This window comes from Bacillus rossius, chromosome 17, assembly GCF_032445375.1.
Source record: "Bacillus rossius redtenbacheri isolate Brsri chromosome 17, Brsri_v3, whole genome shotgun sequence".
NCBI lineage: Eukaryota > Metazoa > Arthropoda > Insecta > Phasmatodea > Bacillidae > Bacillus > Bacillus rossius.
This window is the reverse complement of record NC_086344.1, coordinates 28,177,395-28,200,688: the sequence shown is the minus strand read 5'-3', so window position 1 is coordinate 28,200,688 and position 23,294 is coordinate 28,177,395. Positions and strand designations below refer to the sequence as shown.

The window sequence follows — 23,294 nt, the reverse complement described above, 5'->3', positions numbered from 1 at the left end:
AATTATAACCAGTTGCCGGTGATCGAGCCGAGGACATCCACCTCTACTGGTCTACTGGCTCTGCAGGCTGGTAGCTCTACACTTCCACTCGTCCACGGAGCGGGGACTTCTCCCAGTGTGCTCCAAGGGGGTGCTGTCATAATTTAGAAACACACAACTTAGAAACACACAACTTAGAATTTTCTAAGTTATGACCGTTCTAAGTTATGACTTTCTACGTTATGACGTTTCTAAGTTGTGTTGTTCTGCGTTGCGTGTTTCTAAGTTACGTGTTTCTAAGTTATGACAGTTCTAAGTTGTGTGTTTCTAAGTTGTGTGTTTCTAAGTTGTGATAGTTCTAAGTTATGACTTTCTACGTTGTGTGGTTCTGCGTTGTGTGTTTCTAAGTTACGTGGATTTTTCCAAGTTTTCTAAGTTATGACCGTTCTAAGTTGTGACTTTCTAAGTTATGTGTGGTTCCCTGCTCCAAGCTTGGGAGCTGCAGGCGATTCGAAACAGGATGTGGGTGATGTCCGACCAGGTGGATGAATTTAGGAGCTATTTCATCTCTTCACGAAGTGTATATATATATATATATATATTTCTTTTATATCCTCCTCTCGCGAGAAATCACGCGTTCGAACCATGGAATTTACGGAGCACAGTTAAATGCAACTTGGAATTGGATCAGCTCGGCGCATTCGACTGGATATATAAAATGAAGGAAAATAAATCCCAAGGGGAGCCAATATAGAAAATAGAAAGACTGCATTGTCTGCTCTTGCCATTATGAATGAATGCCCTTTGGAGCACTTTTCACTTTTTTTCTTCTTTTATTCGAAAGACGACTGTCGCGGGAGCTTAGAAATGGGAAGCCTCTTTCGTTCTTTTGTCATGGGTTTGGTTTAAAATAGAATTTTTATTGTATCATAGATTTAATCATCGGTCTCGAAGGAGTAAGCGATACAAAGAAAACCACAAAAAAAAAAATCGGAACTTAAAAAAAGTTTGAGAGTCTTTCATTACCTTGGTAACGAGCAAATTCATGTGGTCTAATGTTGCAAATGAATTTGTAATACGCGTTACTAGCTGGTTATTGCGTGTCTTGCGTAGTTCGTAGACCCAGCCTTAGAAAAACCACGTGGCAATGCGTCGCGCTGTTCAATCCGATTGTGATAAATAAGACCGGAAAAATTCGCGATTTCAATGACCTGTAGGATATATTCCATGATCCTCTATGCACGCGGGAAAATTACATTTTCTCATTGGCTACTGACTCTTAACTCCTGTTAAATGGGACGCTAGTGATTTGATACTTCTTTTGTTAAAGGTTTTCTCATTGGCCAAGTATCATTCAGCTAAACTGTGGCCCAAACACTGAAACAGTAAAAAGGCAAACGTTTTTGGATTCTAGCCTGTCACGAAATGAATCCACGAATTTTTCCGGTCTCTTGTGATAAATATTCGCTTTTCAAGTACGTACTTTCTCCACCCGCCGCTAGAATTCTCTGCCTGAATGTTAAACGTTGATTGCCACCATAACGCGCAGATGGCAGCACGAAACAGCACAAAAATAACGATAAAATCGCAAAATATTTTTAAAAAAATTACTTAACCCGGCTTTGGACCTAATTATTAACAAGGAATCTTTTATTAAAATCTTTGAAAAAGTTTATACATTAAAGTTTCTGCTCACTTTATTAGATGAATTTAAATTATAACAAAGCATTAAAGGATAGTTGCACTTATATAAAGTTTTTTTAAAGACATATGTGAATTTATTTCTCAGTAAACGTAATTTATTTTTTTATAGTCTGAGTAAAAATAAAGGATGTAGGTCTACCTAATGCAATTGACTCAGCTAAGTATTTTATAATAGTCTATTATAGCAAAAAATCAACAAATAAATTGTATTCATAGATATTTGCTTAAAGCACAGTTTGTTTAAGCTATGAATCTATTATTTAAAAAAATGATAAAGTTTTTCTTATGACGAAGTTTGAACCACGTCAAAATAATTTGTTCAGCTTATCAACGCACGTTTTACCGTTACTCTATCTTGACAATTCGTATTATGGAAGGACAGACTATGTATTATATACTTATTGTAATGCCAGTTTCCTTACGTTTTCAAAACTTTCGATTTATTTTTAATATTACTATTCTATTTTACCAAATATATTCCACGGTAGTTTCCCTTCATAAAGTTTTATTTGGCGCACCAATACGTTTGCTATGTAAACTAATGTTTACGAAAGTGACTATATAAGGGTTTTATGACGCTACACGTGGTTACACCATCTTTGCATCACATTTCCGTTCATCGAATTCCGTTCCATTTCCACTAAATCACTCCTACCAAGTGCTGTAAACCGAGTTTTAAGATGTTTACAAATCCAAACTGAGCATAGAAAACAGGTGTATAAGATAACACAATTTAAAGTTCGTTATGAGCGACAGAAAATGTGTACAGAACATTATAAAAAATGGTTTATAATAGGTTTTTGCTACACGTGTTCTCCGCATATTTTCTACGCGCAGTTGTAGATTTTTTATTTTCTCTACCGCAGACATAGCCATTGATTTACTTCCTTGCTCGATTTATTTTCTTTCTTTTTACATAACATTAAGCCACACGTAAAATAATGGAAATTTAGTATACTTTCTATAAAAAACCAAACTTAGAGATCTAGGAAATCTTAACAAGTGTATGAATTGCTTTTTAAATTTTTTTTTAAATAATTAAGTTTGTGCAAATTTTTGTATTTTAGGAGAAAACTGTATTTATTAAAAAAAATACCTATCACAAGAATACAGTTATTGGATTTAAAAAAAATTGTTATCATTAAATAAGTCAACTGATAGCACTTCATAAAAAAATTTAATCATCGATTTATTTTCCTTTTAAAATAATTTCCCAGACAGGCATCAAAATCCAGTGAATAGTAGTTTTTTGACGTGACAACGTCTAATAAATCGATGAACGCCGGCTGCACGCACGCAAAAGTGTCCCGTTACGCACATTGTTCCGTTATGCTGTGTCCCGTTACGCTCATTGTACGCTTGCGCCGCATCTATCTCTCTTCCACTCGATTGGCCTATGCGTCCGAGAAGAAGAAAGACAGCGGCAGCACACAACTTACATCTACACGTGAATTGTTTCGTCGACTGTTTATAAAGTGAAGTGAAAAGTTAATGTGGTTTTCATTGCTTATTACAACAACAATTTCGGCAATAAAGGTTAATTATTCTTGCATTTTAATAATCTGATTACTAGTTTATTTTCAAGTTATTTATTCTTTTATTATTAAAATAAAAATGATTCAATTTTATTCATAAAGTATGCAATCATTTCATCAATGTTTTTTTATGACGTTGTCACGTTAAACTATCGTTCGTAAACCGACTTTACAGACAACCAATTTTTTTTATTATTATTTTAAGAAGCCATTTATATCGAAACTTAAAACCAAATATTATTATACTATATTTTTTAATCGTATTAAACTTTCAGTGGGGCCTATTTATACAATAAAATATATAAAAATTAAAAAAAAAATTATGAATTAGCTACTGTACCACTTAAGTGGTCACACAAATGCCACTTCTTCATGCACAGAAAAAAAATTCTCTGTACTTTAACAAATTTTTTCTTTGGAAACCAGTTGCCAAGAAATAGTTTGTAATACTACAAGAAAGAATATTGTAACTTTGTACAACACATAGGTACGGTTATTTTTGCATATGTGAAATAGCTACTTTTTAAAAGAAAGCAATGATTATTTATAATAAAAATTATTGCATAATTTTATAATTATTTGGTGTTTCATTCAATTATGTTTTGACATAACGGACAAAAAATGAAATATTCACCTTGTTGAATTTAATTTGTTGAATTGTGCTTATTATATGGGCAGTTAATACTGGAAAGCTAATATAAATGTCCGGGTAAGAATTTTAACCCAGTTTTACTGCCGACACTTTTTTGTAGAGATACGGTTGTTTTAAAGTAATGTACAAATGAACAAATATCTTTAATTTTACATCAGTATTTCTGTGCCATTTACAAAAAAAAATCATTTCAGTAGAGTTTGAAACCTGTTAAATTCGCCCTGTTTTCTGTATCCATGTTAAAATCTACAAACTGTGCATAATCAAGACAATAGTAGTTGTATATTGGCTGCTACCAAAGTTGACTTTCTCTCCTGGTCGCGCAAGACTAGAGACCGGAAAAATTCCCGATTTCAATGACCTGTAGGATATATTCCATGATCCTCTATGCACGCGGGAAAATTACATTTGCTCATTGGCTAACTGACTATAAACACCTGTTAACTGGGACGCTAGTGATTCGATACTTCTATTTTTAAAAGTTTTCTCAATGGCCGAGTATCATTCAGCTAAACTGTGGCCCAATCACTGATGCAGTAAAAATTGCATTTGGATTCTAGCCTATCACGAAATGAATCCGCGAATTTTTCCGGTCTCTACGCATGACACAAGAATATAACTTTTAGGTGTTTGTCATCGACATCAAGTCGTTTTCAAAGCGTCTCAAGTAACCTGTGTTCCAATGACAAGTAATGTTCAGCGTACTATCTAGACTGTCACAAAAAATTTAAAGCAGGTCTTGCAGGTCTGTACTCATACGCTGCAGCGGAGACCTGTGAGATTGTAAACCAATGCAGTTATTATTAATGGTTAGAGACCTGAAAAATTCGCTAGTTCATTTCGTGTTATGCTAAAATTTAAATAATTATACCTAAGTGCTACTTTTGCCATTGGTCCACTGTTAATCTGGAGGACTGAGGGCCAATTAGAGACCCTCACTCATAGAAGTGTCGAATCACAGACCACCCAGTCGAGACGACTCACAAGTCAGCAGCCAATGAACAGTTGGCATTTGCCCGAGTGTGTAGAGGATATTGGAGTCTATCCTGGAGGTCATTGAACCCGCGAATTTCTCCGGTCTCTATTAATGGTATATCCTCAAAGTAAAAAAAAAAAAAAAACTGGAATTTGCGCCTTAATGTGCAACTGACATTTTAATTTCTTATATGAATATGAACTAAAAATGCTATGGGCCAAAATTTAAAAAAAAAAAAAATTACGTTGGGCGTCTCTCTCCGAGAAGAAATTCCTCGCGCGCCGCTGGTATACCTTCCTGAAGGGGCGAGGAAGGGAATTTTGTTTTGTGGCGTTGGCAGCATGGGCGCCGGGGCGCCACAATGGCCGAAGGGAACATAAATCAAAGTAATACGACAGTTGAATCCCCCCCAACATCCCCCCCAACATCCCTCCCCCTTTTTTTTTTTTTTTTGCCCTTGGCTCTCCTTTCCTGACCAAACGCCGTCGCTGCCACGAGGCAGTGCCATGATGAATGCCGGTGGTAACCTCTTCCCCACTCCCACCATTTTCATTTTTTTTCTCTCCCTTTCCAATCATTCTCCTTTCGTAGACGGATCACGAAAAAAAAAAAAAATTGCGCGTGAACCACGACAACTATTTACTTCCAACGAACGTGTTGCTGAGAAGGAAAAACCAACCCGGGCAGGGTTTACCATTGTTTTCCCAAGACGGTACCATAGGGAATGCCACGTAACGTTGACTCGAATTTGGCAAGTTTCTCGAAAGAAGAACCAGTTGTCTGCCCAAGCAATCACAGGATGTTCCTTCAAAAAACACAGATAAAACACACAAAGTTGTCTACAAGTAAATGTTGACAGGAGGAAAAAAAACTCCAGAAAGTGGATAACTATAACATTGGTACTGCTTTTTAGAACTGTCAAATTTCAGAGGAGTTACGTGACCGAGAGAGGAAATATTTGGATCTATATGCAGGCCGAGTCTGAATTCGACCGACCAACTTCGACTGCAGGTTCGCCACGAAAAAAAAATGAGTTCAAAACATCTGTACAACATATGGTCTAGAGTGATTCTCAAGGCTTATAAGATTTTGATGATGGCGCTAAACAAAAAGTTTTATTCTAAATTATACATGGGTAAGGTGGGGCTATTTGAATCATTTCAAGTTTGAAGCCTTATAATAATATAACGTTGAATGCGATCCAATATTTAAAAAAATATAGAAGTTAGTGTTACAACGTATGCATCATATGAAATGAAACCAAACATTTTTAGTTAAGTCGTTTCCTGGTAAAAAAAATTACTAAAGAAAACACTACGCCAACATGATTATCCGAAAGTCGTCGGGCTATTTGGACTGTACGTGAGGATATTCGATTCACTTATTTTGTTGCTCAAAAGTGCGCATATTAACACAATAATAAATAATAAAATTGTCTTCAACATTTTTCAAACACATCTACCACAAATAAATCGTCCCCCCCCCCCCTCAACTTTTTCCCTCATAAGTGCCAACACAAATTTCATGGGACTATCTGCAGCGCTTTTGACAACTTATCCAGTCACCTTTTGCTCTGTGATTTTTCTTCCAAATATATAACACCGCAGAAGTCACGTGATGTTTGACAAAATTTCGTTGAAGCTCGTAGTGATCTCACTTTGTTTACTCATTCTACGCTGTCGCTTATCTTTATCAAACTTTGCATGAAAACTTGTTTTTGGCTTGTTCCTTTTTTAGTCTTTTTTTGCAACGTGTTCCGGAGATGTGCGCTGCAACAGAATATGACTTGTTACATTTTCGCAACGTTCCAAATTCGTCAACGATACGATCTCTCTCGTACCCCTATTCATCAACTACCGTCAAGGGCTTGCTGTTCACTGGAAAACCGCTCTTATCCACATTGTACATGTTCTGAGGCTGGTTATGAATACCAAAATCGACTGATACACTTCTCAAGATGTCATTAAAATTATCAAACTTATCTTTATTCAAACCCATAGCCCGAGCTTCAGAAAGACCTTCTGGGTAACCCCCCCCCCCCCCCTCAAGAAAATGTAATTTCTATGTCTGGCCATGAAAGACAAAAAACCAATCCTTCCCTACCATTTTTATTTTGTCACTGCTTGGCGTACTTACGTTCATTAATTCTGCACAAAAAAACAAATTGTACGCTGTCCTTCTCACACAGTCAGATGAGTGGCCAAAACCACCCGTTGAAGAAATCTGAGTCTATTTCACGAGATTTGATTTTTGCTCTGGTGAAAATATTGTGGTATGACCACTGGCCTTTTTTTTCCCTGTGAATTTGTGCAAGTTTAGGATCATCCATCAAATCTCTTTGAAGATGAACTTCACGTACTCTTCTCTGCAGAGTAGTGTATGGAACATTGAGGTGCGTTGCTGGAGATCTCGTATCTAAATAGCCATTAAGAATAGTTATTTCTGCTCGATCCATTCTTTCTTCAGACCACTGCAAGCACGCATTCTTACTCTAATAATTCCTTCCAACTTGAAAAAAAATTATATCAATGTACCTTCGTGAAATATAACAATTTAATTATACGTAGGCTATACCTAATAATTATTGTCGGTATGTTTCCAGAATTTGGAATTTTCAGATTTAAAATAACTAAAAACAATATGCCAGTAATCAATTCACAATAAACATTAAATAAAATAAAATAAAATTATGTTTATTTTGTAAAAAAATATATAGACTACTTTTTACTTTTAAATGTTTTATTTTGTTTTTAATTTTATTTATTTGCATTCACCTTATAAACATAAAGGCGATATAAACTATATAAAAGGAATAATTCAATATGATTTTAAAATAGTTCAAATAGTCCCACGTGAAACTAACGAACATTGAAAACTACATCACCGCCATTAATTCATAGAAAATATTTACCTCTCAAATTTTGTACTGATATCACATGATATACATTACAGATATTTAGTTACATCATCTACCGCTTCCATTAACAACTTCACTCGTAAGCTTTCATACGGGTAATGGCTTCTTAGCTTTGAATTAAAGAGGTGAACATTTTCTTTCCATTCTTATCCAAAAAGCCCCATGGCCTAAATAGCCACTCCCTACACTAAAGTATTTCAGATGGAACATTAGGTGTCTGGAAAGAGTTTAATTCAGCGACGTTCTACAAACACAACGAAATTTTAAGCTCTCGTAAAAATATTTTATTTCTCTGAAAAAAAAAAAAAAAGGGAGGGTTAGTAACACGTCCTAGAAGTATGTGAAATTAAAGTTTTTTGCCTCCAATTATTTCAATAAATTAATTTTGCGCCAGTAACAAAATTCTCGGTGGCTGTATAAGAAGTTCATTCTATTCAAAATGACAGATACGTTGGGACCGGAAAAATTCGTGGGTTCAATGACCTGTAGGATGAACTCCATAGTTCTACGTACACTCGGTAAAATGCCACACACTCATTGGCTGCTGTCTTGTGAGACGTTCCAGCGTAGCAGTCTGTGATTCGATAAAGCTTTGGTGGGGTGTTTCTCATTGGCCCAGAGTCATCCAGGTGAGTTGTGAGCCAATAGCAGAGGCAGCACTGAGGTATAACGATTTGTATTTTAGCCTATCGCGAAATGAATTCGCGAATTTTTCCGGTCTCTACAGATACGCTTAGTGTTCTATCTTAATTACGTTCTATTTTATTTACTATATATATATAGTTAATAAAAGAGAACATTTGTTACATTGAAAACATATATTCTACTTATGGTCTAAGGTGCTTCCCAAATCTGACATGCGTCTATATATATTAGCTTCAGCTTCAAAGACGCATGTCAGATTTGGGAAGCACCTTGGACCATAAGTAGAATATATGTTTTCAATGTAACAGCATCAAATGTAAAGGAGCCATTGTGTTCGTTATCTGACACCACCAGTGTTTCCGCTGGAAGGAAAGGGATATGGCAAGTGGATTGGGTTCTCTCTCCGGGCGACTAGCGCTGCGCCCGCACGACTTAGCCGCTTTATGCACGTAATTGGAAGAGCGGGTTTTAGTTTCGGCAGCCTCCCCTCCCCCGGAGTGACAACTGATATCGCTGATTGGTGGCCTGCCTGCCGTGCTGTGATTGGCTGTCAAGGAGGAGGAGGAGGAGGAGGCAGGACGGAGCAGGGTCGAGGGAGTGGGGGGACACCACCCGCCCCTCAAAGCTCGAAGAGACGGACGCTCGGAGAAGCGGTCGCTCGTACAAGTGGGATTTCGAACGGAAGGAGCTCGGAGAAGCGGTTATTCGGACAAGTGGACATTCGGACAAATGGTAGCCGCTTCCCCGGATTATTTGGCTGAGGGTTCGTGACACTCCCACCTGACCTTAAAGAAATGCCATTTACTCGCTTAGCACCGTTCTGCCCTGAACATGGACGGGTCGCTGGGTGCTCTTGATCCACACAGAAAGAAAATATATTCCGTACTTTTACAAAAGATAACTTTCCCATAGAAACCAGTTGCCAAAAAATCGTTTTTAATACCACAACAATATTTTGCATTTATGAAATATGTTTTCTGATTTAATACTGAGTATTTGTTACAAAAACTGTCATATAATTTTATTTTACTTTTTGGTTCGTGGTTTTTTTTGAGCAGTTTACACTGGAAAGATTTCAAATAACCTTAACTATTCGAACTACTGGGAACACACAAAGCGTAAATGTCCGAGTAAGAAATTTGAACCCAGGATTATTGCGAACACATTTTTGTTGTTATTATACAGTTGTTTTAGTGAATTGTACAGAATAGCAAATATCTGTAATTTAACATGAAATGTCTGTTCCACTTCCAAAAAAATATTAAAGTTTATATCAGTGGGGATATATCTGCCACATTGCAGAGGCGTAAAATAACGCCTCTTTCTTTTCAGAGTGTGACGTCAGTAACACCTGGACGCGGTGTTGACCAGAGACGGAAGGGCTGTTTGCCCCGCAAGGGAATTGAAAAAAAAGGGGAGGGGTGGGAGGGAGGCGTTGGTTAGGTCTGAGGAGTATCGACTGGCGTGTCCTTTACGTGAGGAAGAGGAGAAGGGGGGGGGTGGCTACAAAAGCCCGCGCTGTCACGAGCAGGTACCGCGTCAACCGACGATCAAAGTTCCCGATATCGCCCCACCAACCCCTCTACCTTACACCCCCTGTCCAAACTCCTAGCAGCATCAAACACACACCAATACCTTCCAAAACGTCAAGCCATGAATCCTTGCAAACACGCTTTGCGTCTCCTCAAAAAGGTTCAGAGGCGTATATCAGTCACTTTCCTCTTTGTCTCAATGTCTCTTTTTATTTGGACAAAAAATGACGTTCATTGAAAAAATATATAGGGCTACATTTTCGTGAAAATCGTATTCATTCTAAAAAAAAATTGGTTGTCTGTAAAGTTTACGGACGATAGTTTAACGTGAAAACGTCATAACAGAACATTGATGAAATGATTGCATACTTTTATGAATAAAATTTAATCATTTTAATTTTAATAATAAAAGAATAAATACTTAAAATTATACTAGAAATCAGATTTTTAAAATGCAAGAATAATTAACCTTTATTGCCGAAATTGTTGTTGTAATAAGCAATGAAAACTACATTAACTTTTCACTTCACTTTATAAACAATCGACGTAACAGTTCACGTGTAGATGTAAGTTGTGTGCTGCCGCTGTCTTTCTTCTCCTCGGACGCATAGGCCAATCGAGTGGAAGAGAGATAGATGCGGCGCAAGCGTACAATGAGCGTAACGGGACACAGCGTAACGGAACAATGTGCGTAACGGGACACAGCGTAACGGGACACTTTTTCGTGCGTGCAGCCGGCGTTAATCGATTTATTAGACGTTGTCACGTCAAAAATTAAGCTCTAAACAATAATTATTTAAATTTAGCAAAATTGTGTGTAGCAGTTTTCTGTGTAACTTGCTACATATGTGTAACTTCCAACCTCGGTAAAGAAGAAATTATGGGTTTTAATGTTCCAGAAACACTTACTATCATACGAATCTCAGACCAGAAATTGTAATTATAATTCTTTAAAATAAAGCTAGTCGTGATGTATACACGCAAATTTTGTTTCCAACTAAATTTCTGGACGCGAATAACACCTAGTTTCCGCACCCGCCGCTAGAATTCGCTGCCAGAGCAACTGCGTCGACTATCGAATCATTCAATTTGCAGAGTGAAATTTCAAACTATATTATGAAATTTCTGCGATAAAAGTGAAAATAACGAAACCCTGGTTTTTGGACCTGATTTTCGAGAAGAAATTTTATTAAAATACCGCCCATATTTTTTTTTAAAATCCATTAAACAGTTAATATTATAAAGTTTCCCTTTGGCTTTGTGAGCTTTGGTCGGCGCCATCAGCCACAGATGGCAATCCTGTGGTTACATATTTCCGTTCCATGCGACTTCCGTTCCATTCACGAAATTACTTCCACCAAGTGCCATACAACGAGAGCTTATATATTACACTTCAAAAATTATCTTAGTAAATATTGCTACACAAAAAATTATGATAGGTATGATTCTGTTTAAAACCAGATAAAAATTAGAGGCATCCCAACAGTATAGTTTTTTTAACGCCTTTTTAATCTTATATTTTGTCTGTTTTAAGTATTCATTTCCATAAACGTGTAACGTATGAAGTAAACTTTCAACCCTGTATCACGTATATCCATCATTTGTTCTCTCTTCCCCATCCTCTACCGCCTGCTACCAAAAATTAATTATGTATGTAAAAACGTTAACGTCTGGTTTATTGTAATTATTTAATGAAAGGTTTCTTTTCCATCATCACTATGCGAACATTTGTTATTAATTTAACGCTGCTTTTAGGTCGTAGCAAATTAAATTTGCCTTTAACGGCGCTAGTAACACTTCGCCGTTCTTAACTTTCAGTTAATTAGGTTTGCTGTTGGTCAGATAACTCATGAAATTGGCTGAGTTTTTACGGTCATAGGACCAGATGTTTAATTATTGATACCAGCCTATATGCAGTAAAAGGAAATGTGGCCCACTAAACGATGAGTTATATGGTTCCGCCAAGTACTTTACTTGTTTTATTATAGGTAAGAACGCAATGAGATTTTAATAAAACAGTGATTTTAGCAGTAAAGATTTTTTTTAAACGAAAATACATTTCCGCTGAGAATAAAAATCCACGAAAATGTTATACTTATTACAAATTTGACATTTATAACAAAATGATGCCTATTTATCAAATAACAAATATGGTGATGTTTTATTTAATGACTCCAATAAAAAAAATTGTAAATAAAATAGTGATTTTCGCACGCAGCTACGCAAACAAGTGCAACTAGAATTATTTTACTTACTAACGAAATTTATAATCTATTTTGAACATGGTATATTGTCAAAATACACTACAAAACTATCAAAAATATTTTCTTGTGAATTTAAAATTTGACAATTGGAAATTTTCCAAAACATTTTTTTTTTATGCGGAACATTAAAACCTACTGTTTTTTTAACAAGCAAGTAATGCGTGATCTACCAAATTAAGATAAAAAATAACATAAATTTTATCTATAGAATTTTACTTTTTTAAAATTCCAGATTTAAAAGATTTAATTTTGGCAAGCAGCTTCCAAAAAAATCATTAAATAATTTAAAATAATTGTTTCTCTTTTTAAAAAAAATCATGGAGACCATGCAAACACATTAGAAAGCTTCATACTTAAACAACGGAAAGTGTGTGAAAAATAATCTTAAGGCAAGAGACTTTACCACAAACATTTTTTTTATTTAATTGTTGGATTATAATTTACCATGTTATCTATCACCAAATATAAAAAATAAGAACTTGAAGAACTAAATATTTAAATTATTTTTTACTATAATGATTAAAAATGTTTTTCTAAGAGAATCTTACTGGAGTTTTGTGATGATTTTTTCGTAAACAATTCTCATTTCATGATGGCATTTTTACTTTTCCTAGCTAGGTCTTTTTCAAAGCTATTGAAAAAATTTCTAGCATCAGTCTTGTATATGGTTTCAACCCTATACCATCGTGTCTACAGTAAAATTATCTAAATTTTATATAAAATTATGTAAAGAAACTTGACGAAGGTAAATTACTCATACACGCTTACCTGTTTATCCCTAGAAACCTTCCAATATTGCCTAGGAAAAAGGTAGGCAACCTTACTTAGGCGTTTTATTTACAAATTTTACTCTTAATGGGTAAAAAATGTTTTTAAGAAACTGAAAAAATTCATAAGTAATTATATCATGTTCAAGTAAGAATAGTTGAGCAGGGAAATCGGGCGGCAGCCATAGCATGTATTGTTTATTTATACATTATTTATAGATATATATAATAAGATGTTGGTATCTATGACGTTGATAAACTACGACACCATTGTAACGCCCCCCGTGCCTCAAAATTAAATTATTTTAAATTAATTTTAAAAAAACTTGGAAACTGCTGGGATCAAAAATATTAAGCAAATTAAAGTTATTCACCAGAGGTGGCACGAGGTGGAGAACAAGACATTTTGGAACTCCCTACACACAAGCAACTTGGTAGCTAGTGGATCGTTAAAGAGAATAAGTTATATAATAAATAAATAAACACTACACAAGTAGCTTGGTCTATAGGTGCCTGGTTTTATTTAATAATGTAAACAATTAATTCGGTTTTCCATTTGTTTTGGCATTTGTAACTTTCCCATTGAAGGGTATGAACAGTATATTTAACTTATTTGAAAAGGGGTCGGCCCGATATTATTATAACAACACATATTCAACTTTAACAAACAACGATTACGTAAACAAAACACTTGAATTATCACACCAAAATTTGATTCGTCCAATGATTACATAGATAATTAGTTTCCTTGATTCTACATGTTCTTGAGGATTAAGATCTTAATCACTGTTTGCTGGTAGGCTACTGATTATTATAATGTAGTTGGTAGATAGAAAGGGGGGAGATGTTTATTTTACATTATCACCCGGGTCTTCACGGTAAGACGTCGGGTCGGGAAAGATCTCTTCTAACGGGACTCGGAGCTCGAGGTCCAGGACAACCAGCTGGGAGCAATTTGTCTCCCCAGCACTTCGACCCTGTCAAACAGGGTGTAGATTCCGAGCTCACGAGATGTCTCGCGCCGACATCAGTATGGCGCGCACTGAAAAACCGCGGATGACACGGCAGAAACCAAATTTTTTAGTAAATAAAAAAAATAAAATTTAACTAAACATGACTTTTTCTAATGACTACTCCTGACTGGCTACTGTACAAATGGGATCACATCCCTCAAGGCCGCTGACTACATTCTTAATAGAAACCGTTTCCGTCGTAGCCGCGACAAGAGATGGAGAGAAGTTTCGCCCGAACTGCTGCGCGGTTAGTAGCCAATGTCAGAGTCCCCCCATGGAGGACCACGCTCCTAATTAAAACGGGCGCTAAAGCCCCTAGGGAGAAGGAGGGGGAAGGTTCGGTTCTATGCCGAAAATTCCCGAAGGAGTCCGAGGTGGTCGTGACAACAACACGACATGCGCGCTCTCTACCGGCGGTAACAGGCGGCTACAAAGAATCGACTTTAACAGGATGCGACTAGAAAGCATAGTGCCTTATGGCATAGCTGGGGGTGCGCTCTGGCGGCCTAAAGGGGAACTAACGGAGGCGGTGAACTGAACCGCCGCCAGGTGTCACTGGCGTAGTCTCTGCTCGCTGCCCACCAGGGCCGAAGTTGCTTTTTCTGCCGCTAGATGTCGTGGAGGTCTCTGTAGGACCAGGGAGAATGTCCTTGAAGCAGGCCACCGTCTTGGCTAGGTTCACGTCAGGTCACTGCTCCTAGCATAATTTCTCAGAACTAAGGTGGGGGGGGAGAGAGGGGAGGGTGGACAGAAAACGCCACTAAGCGGGGAACGGAGGTCCACTGGAGACCCGTTCGTGACGAGACTCGCTATTCTCAGCAGGCCTCTAAGAAGTAGCAGCTCGCAGCCCACAAGCTGCTCTATGCAATTTTGGTCATGCAGGGAATTAATATTACAAACCCGGGACATGACTGCAGACGAGAGAAATTTCAACTGGCCTGCCCACGTCCACATTAGACTAGCAAAATATCAGATTGGCCCCTGAGAGAGGTGCTTCAGTCCACTGGCACAAAATTTAAACACGAGGCGTACCCCGGCCTAACAAAGAGTAAATCACCCCCTTAGCAACCAGATAAATTAAAAAAAAAAAAATTTCCAAAAATAATTTAAAATATAAAAACAAATTTAAAAGGGTGTCGAAATGCCTAATTTCCGGCACACCCTTTGACCGATCGCCATGAAAGTTGCCACATTGAAGTGCTTTTTCATTGGAGAACGTTTTTATGCTAGCCTTTTTTTGTAATTCGCCGCTAGATGGTGCTGCAGTGCATCAACTTCTAAACCATTCAACCGATCGCCATGGGTAAATAGAAAACCATAAGTAATAGACATAAAAACAGAAATTATGTGTCATTTCTCCGTGTCCACCACACTGGAATATAGCACTATCCATATTGCTTTAACTCGCGGACAATATATCACCGTGTGTTCAGCCCGGGCAATGCCGGGTAGGGGCAGCTATGAAAATTGGTATATTGTGAATTTTTACTATCCTTAGTCCTCAATAGCAAAAAATATTGATTTTGACTGTGTTTAGTATTTGGTAAGCGAGTTTAAAATTGAATACCATTCCAAACGCTTTATACATTATAGATTACATACAAATCATTCATTTTAGATACATCTCTATAGGTAAATAAATAAACCATGGCAGGACAGCGTCTACCGAATTCCGCTTGTATTTTATAAAATATTCATTTTATTATGAAACTGGATGAGTGAAAGTTGAGTTAAGTCGGATTTTAAACTAATATTGGCTTTCTTCAAATTCAGAACTGACACCCACGCTCCAGAAAAAATATCACTAGGGGAGAAAAAAACCCTGCTGAATATTAAACTGATAGTACAAAACGATGAGTTATTCCCAGGTGCGATATTGTAGAAGCACAAGGGTGCATTAAATATTTTACCGCACTTACACAGAAAGCTAGGAATATGAATAAATAACACGCGAAAGCACGCCACAAAAGGAAAAGCCCTGCTCATTAAACGTTAATATTATTAATTAAACACGACCCCTCTATTGAGCTAAAAATTTGGGGCAAAAATGTTATAAGTTACGTTATCTTAAATCAGACGCGTACGTATAAAAATTATAACTACAAAAAGTAAAAAAAAAAATCTTATTTATTGCTAAAGAGGAAGATAAAACGATAATTTATTTTAACGTTATTATGTCATTACAATTTTCTTTATGTTCATGTGAAAAATGGTCTTCGTTAAGATGTAGAGCACATATTGAGAGATTTATTAAATACCATAGCATTGCGTATATTTAAAATTATTAGTACAGTTGTAATTATTTTCAAAACGGAATTCAATATTAAATACCAATGACTTCACATGGGAAACGTTTTTTAGTAGCAAGTAACTATTCACTTCCGACATTGCCGAAAAATTACATAACTACCAACTTACAGGTCCATTATCAGTAATTATATTAATGCATGTAATAAAATGCTTTTAAAACAAACGTGATACGCCAAATAATAGATTCTACAAAATAAATAAAACTCACACATGTAATGTAACAAACTGAAAACACTTTAAATAGTTTAAACTTATTTGCAAACAACTTTATATTAATAAAACCTATTACCTTAATTTTAGGCTTTATAATTTATTTGAGGTACTTTACAAATGGTTTACTTTCTCAAAAACGTATCTGCTTGAGCTATATAAATAGTAGGACAATTTTGTTTCTCTGTGTACATAATATATAAATAACACATCTTAGTTCCATTAATGGATGATCAAATCAGTATTTATTATGTTAAATACGAAATAATTGGCGGCACTGTAATTATAACTTATACTATGCTTCACGACAGAAAATGAGCATTAAAATATAGAAATTTTTAAATAGCCTAAAAGCTGTTTCACCAAGAACGCTTCTTTCGGGTCCTGTCTTTACACCCTAATCACATACGCAAATCTTTTTTAACTTAAATATGTATAATGGGTATACTGATAAATTATATTTAATGTTTTAAGCACTAATAGTGGTGGCTGACAAAAAGTAACTTATTTCCCAGTTATAAAATTCTGTCACTGATTTTGGGAGGCTGACATGGACTGAAGTGTGTGTTGCACCTATCTGTATTACTACCACCATCAACATCACCACAATCCATATAACCATCACCATTCATGTCATCATCGTCACCACCACTAACTGCATCATCCCCATTATAACCATCATCATCGAGTACTACCACCAACATCACCACAATCCATATATACAATCACCATTCATGTCACCATCATCACTACCACTAACTGCATCATCCCCATTATAACCATCAGCATCGAGTACTACCTCTATCGACGCCACCTAAACATTTACCACTATCATCAATACCAACATTAATAATAAGATCAACACGAGCCATCTGACCCCCATCAGCATCACCAACATTACTACCAAGATCACCACGAGCCATCTGACCCACATGTTCACCACCAAAATTACTACTAAAATCAACACAAGCCTTCTTACCCATATCATCACCAACAACATTACTACCAAGATCAACACGAGCCTTGTGATTCATATCATCACCACCAACATTACCACCAAGATCAACACGAGCCATCTGACGCCCATCATCACCAAAAACATTACTACCAAGTTCAACACAAGCCATCTGACCCCTATAATCACCACCAACATTACTACCAAGTTAAACACGAGCCATCTGACCCCCACGTGAGCCCCAGCAGGGAGGCCGACAGGGACTGACGTGTGAGCCTCAGCAGGCAGGCCGACGGGGACAGATGTGTGAGCCTCAGCAGGCAGGCCGACGGGGACTGACGCGCGGCGGGGGTCGTCTCTGTGTTGCAGTGCAGCGGCCACAGCACGCGGTGCTTCTCGACGGGCGGCGCCCCGCGGCGGTCCAACGAGTCTCAGGTGTCGATGCTGCAGGCGCCTTCGGCCCCGCGCGGCCACAAGAAGCACAAGTCGTTCTCCGCCGCGGCGTCGGGCCGCTTCAAGTCGCGCAAGGGCGGCGACCCGGGGGGACTCTCCTCCCAGCACCACAAGAAACTGCGCTTCGCGCTGGCCAAGGAGCGCAAGGCGTCCACCACGCTCGGCATCATCATGAGCGCCTTCACCGTCTGCTGGCTGCCCTTCTTCGTGCTGGCGCTCGTCAGACCCTTCCTGCACGACGCGTCCTCCTCCATCCCCTCCTGGCTGTCGTCGCTCTTCCTCTGGCTCGGGTACGCCAACTCGCTGCTCAACCCCATCATCTACGCCACGCTGAACCGCGACTTCCGCCGCCCCTTCCAGCAGATCCTCTACTTCCGCTGCAGCTCGCTCAACCACATGATGCGCGAGGAGTTCTACCACTCGCAGTACGGCGACCCCGACCATGCGCAGTACTTCTGCGCGCACCCGGACGGCGCCTACGAGGAGGGCGAGGTGACCCGCGTGGCTGCCGTGGAGGACGACGACGAGGCTGTAAGGGAGCGGCTGCCCGAGTCGCGCCACATCCGCGCCGACGAGTCCTTCCTGTGATAGTGCGAGCTGCCGCCGCCAGGGCTGCGCGAGATCCTCCTCTGATGTCCCAACCTCCTCATGTCCTCGTCCTCTGATGTCCTTGTCTTCTCATGTCCTCGTCTTCTGATGTCCCAACCTTCTCATGTCCTGATCTTCTGATGTCCTCATCTTCTCATGTCCTGATCTTCTGATGTCCTCATCTTCTGATGTCCTCATCTTCTGATGTCCTCATCTTCTGATGTCCTCATCTTCTGATGTCCTCATCTTCTGATGTCCTCATCTTCTGATGTCCTCATCTTCTAATGCCCTCATCTTCTGATCTCCTGATCTTTCTATGTCCTGATCTTTCTATGTCCTGATCTTTCTATGTCCTGATATTTTTATTTCCTGATCTTCTGTCCCGATCTTCTGATTTCCTCATCTTCTGATTTCCTCATCTTCTGATTTCCTCATCTTATTATTTCCTCATCTTATGATTTCCTCATTTTATGATTTCCTCATCTAATAATTTCCTCATCTAATAATTTCCTCATCTAATGATTTCCTCATCTAATGATTTCCTCATGTAATGATTAATTCATGTAATGATTTCCTCATCTTATGATTTCCTCATCTTCTGATGTACTTATCTTCTCATGTCCTCGTCTCTTGATTTCCTCGTCTCTTGATGTCCTCATCCCCTGATGTCTTCATCTTCAGATGTTCTCATCTTCAGGTGTCCTCATCCACGGATGTTCTCATATGATGTCCACATCTCTAATATTCTTAACAGATGCCCTCATTTACTAATGTTCTCATCTGATTTTTTTTTATCTTCTGATGTCCTAATCTCATGTTTTCCCTTATGTGCTTCAGTATTACTCTCACCATCTTTTTTATCCTGATAATATTTTTGTTTCGTGGTTTGTTTTAACACGCTGAGAATGCTTGTTTCTCCTAAAACCTCGTTGCTAAATATATATATTTTTGAAATCACAATATTAATATAACTTGACCTGGCTCCACATTGATTAAAACATTTCACAAAATTATAATAATATTATAAGATTGTTAAAAAATTATTAAAATATATAAACCATGCACTACGATAACGAAATAATGTTGTAAACTTGTAAGTAGTACTAATTTTTTTCGCTAACTCAGTGCAGGACAAATTTTAATAATCCCTAAAAATATAATGTCAATTTTATAAACGCATCACTGTTGCAAATTAAATTTTAATTGTTTATCTAGAAAAAATACTCTTCAGTTTATACAAAGCATTAGGCACAGTATTGGCCCTGCAATTCACTTTTTTTTCTACTAGCATTAAAAAATACTTTTGGTGAAGAGTTAATACATTTTGTTTGTACTGGCAGATTCCAATAAATTGCCAATGCTTTGTCTCTAAAAGTTTAGTCTATCAGAGGAGGCTCAGACACTCTTGGTCAAAGACAAACCACACGCCATTTCGTTATTAGGCTTTAAACTCGCGGGCGAAATTCTTGAAACAGGTTAGTTTAAAATTTTTCAGCTGGGAAATCTTGAGCCAGTTTTGGAGACGAGTATCTGAATATGAGAACATCTGCACAACAAACACCTTCTAAGCCCATGGTTCCTTTCTTGTTGATTCCTACGACCAAAAAAAAACTTCCCGTACCTCCAAAACGACATCACCCATGATCAACGCGCAGCTCTTTCGGCCTGGCAGTTTAGTTCGTCAAATGACGCACGGACAAGATTTGTTGGTTTTAACTAGACTCGGTGCGCGAGGTGACGCTCATTTTTTGTTTTTTATGATCCAACCCTCTAAATTGTGTCGCAAGACTCGTTGTTGCTCTGGGCGTTCGGAGAACCGACGCTTGTTGCAGCCCGGGGCGTTCCCGAACCCGTCTGTGAAGTGACGTTCCGAACGCATCGGAGTGGAAGTCGCGGGGGAAAAAAATCGTTATGCAAAAAAAAAATAAGTAAATAAATGAAGGTTTGTCATTGGTTCGACTGTGTGGACGCGGGACATATTTTTATGCGCTGGGATCGGCAATAAGGCTTTGCCCTGCAGATTGCATGAAATTAAGTTTTTTTTTTTTTTTTTTTTTTTTTTACATTTCGACGTGTGCTTTGCGGGAGATTCTACATCTCCGGCTTTCGTCGGCTATTTCCGGCATTCTCCGCCTCTCTTCTTTTTTTTTTTTTTTTTTTGTAGCCTCTCTTCAACTGTCTCTTCGTGACACTCGTTCTAGTGGAAAGACGGAAACAACTGCAAAACGTTGAATTGTGCAAAAAAACAAACGATTTTTTTATTTGTGGTTTTTACTGTCGAATATTTTTTTTTCTCTTTGTCTTCAAACAAGCATGCCATATTAATGCAGAAAGTTTTTTTTTAAACTATGTAAGTATCTTGAAAATAAATCGCAAACGAAACTAAAAGACTAAAACTTTCTTGACATGCCAGACGTGATGTGATAATTCTAACCTACCTTTATAAATTTACTCATATCACTGTGATATAATATTTTCAAGATTGAGTATGTTTTGTAACTTCCTAAATATATATACGAGGGAAAAAATTGTTATATTGTACTAAACATGAGCATACTATATCTGTCGTTATTCCTTACAATATCTATTTCCATATAATACAATAGTCATAATGTTAATACTTACGTAAGTAGCAATAACACATAATTAAAAGCAAGGTTAAAACTAACATGTGGACAAGAATACCTGTAAACTAATACTTGATATATAAGTAACTGTTTTTTTTTTCGTTTGGAATTATTTAGTTAAAAATGTTTGATCCTCTCAAACTTAACCCTCTGTAAGTGAAATAATGGTGACTATTAGTTCAGAACTGCTGTCGAAAGCCGTGTGTTATCAATTTTTATCACACTAACAAAGAAACTCTTCTGATCTTTTTTTTCACATTTGGAAAACTTTATTTATTTGTGTATATTTACCTTAAGCAATCTTATGTTTCTTTACAAGCAATATCTAGGACTACATCTTTTATGAGCACTCCTGGCAATAAATCAAATGTATGGACTTCACAACTTACAAAGATTAAAAATATTTTCCATATGATAAAGTAAACCCTGTTTGATATCAAAATATATTTATTAAAAATAATTTGCCAAACTATAATACATTACAGCTTTTTAAATGACAAGTTTTTAAGTAAGTCTGATAATATTTTATCGACTCTACACACGGCATATTTTGAAGAGATGACAGCAGTTCTTTAGTATATTTGTTACCTCAATTTATATTACTTATTCATTTATACAATAAAGTGTGATTAATTTTATTCCCTAGTCCTAGACTGTAGCTCAAAATTTCTGAATGTACAAATATGGAAAAAAAAAATATATTTTTGCTTTTACTGATACTTGCATTCAAATTTTTAGATAACAATGTATTATGTATTGTAATATTTATAAAAAAAATATCATGACCTAAAAAATTATCAATGTTTTTCGATGTTTTAATTTAGCTGTCACAAAAATATATTGGGAACAATATTACTAGCCGGGTAGTATCATCATTGTAGGGACGCTATATTGTAAGGACTACGTGACAATCCTAATTGAAAGAGATGTATAAAAGTTTCATGGAGTCTCAAACCTCCAGAAAGATTTGCTTTGAAATCTTATGGCTTTGTTTTAAATCGTCAAAGCCGAGGAGTATTCGTCATCAACAAGCAAGCTAGATTGAAGCCGTTTTCTTTCCTGAATTTGGCCACCTAAACCAAAGGACTTGTTTTGCCAAGCCTACGTCAAACGATTGAAGAGTACTTCTATGCACATACCTGTTTTATCTTTCTGATCAATTCCTTTGAATCACGCTAGTCAATTCAAATTAGAGGTGTTTAAAGAAGACCAATATTAAATTTTTTTGTCCCAAGTGAGATAACTAACTGAATATTTTGGTGCATGTTGGTTTCATGTGTTAAAGAATTTAACTGTTGCAGATTCTTACACTACCGTTCCCAACGTAATTACTACTTTAAAAAAAAGTTTTCAAGTGAAAACTTTTGAGATATCCTGAATTTTTTTCAAATTAACTAAGACATAGGTGCTATGATAAACTAAACCATTTCATAATACCCATACCGATAAGGTTCGTTTATTGACAGCATCAAAGTAAAAAATAATTTTTGTTGGTAAAAGTTGCAATGTTCGTGACGCTGGGTAATGTAAAACAGGCACAAGAAGCGATTAAAAAAACATGCTTGAGTAAGATCCGAAAAACCATTCAGCTGCAAGAGTATCCAACTTTGAAAAAAAAATTCCACTTTAAATTTTTTTCCGATGCCTTTACACTCGACTTATTCTGACCAAAGTGTAGATTAAAATATGTTTAAAAAAAATGTGAAATTATTAATACAATGTACACATTACATAAAGTTGTATTAAAACTTTTCTGTGAACAGCATTAGTTTTGCTTGGGATTAAAAGTTAAGGAAAATCAACTGAGTTGAATAATTTATTCGAGGAAATGCCATTGATTGGAACATTTACCTAACGTCCGTTACATCAACACAGGACTAATTTAGATGGAAAATCCATTATAAAACAGTGACTTCGTTATTGCATGTTACTATCAACTTGCAATCACGCAGAAAAATAACAATATTGAATTCGAGCTGGAGAAAATTGCTTAAACATCTAACAGTGTTTGAGATTTGTAAAACATCAAAACGTTTCATTAGACCTTTAAGAGAATTGGTTGCAAATGGTAGTGTAACGAGAGAAATCACGTGACAACAAAACATTTGATGCGAGACCTCTCGTGAATACAAATCAGCCAAAAATTTAAACATTTATGCGTCGTAAC

General features: G+C 37.0%; 1 protein-coding gene across 3 annotated transcripts in view; it reads left to right on the top strand.

The window, feature by feature from the left end:
• Positions 1-18,944, top strand: part of LOC134540832 (5-hydroxytryptamine receptor 1-like) — a 347,216-nt gene extending 328,272 nt beyond the window's left edge. For all 3 annotated transcript variants that reach the window (XM_063383800.1, XM_063383801.1, XM_063383799.1), the window contains one exon: positions 17,829-18,944. In XM_063383800.1, coding sequence (XP_063239870.1) covers positions 17,829-18,500 — 672 coding nt within the window. In that variant the 3' untranslated portion in view covers positions 18,501-18,944. The remainder of the gene's footprint in view (positions 1-17,828) is intronic.
• The last annotated feature ends 4,350 nt before the right edge of the window (positions 18,945-23,294 follow it).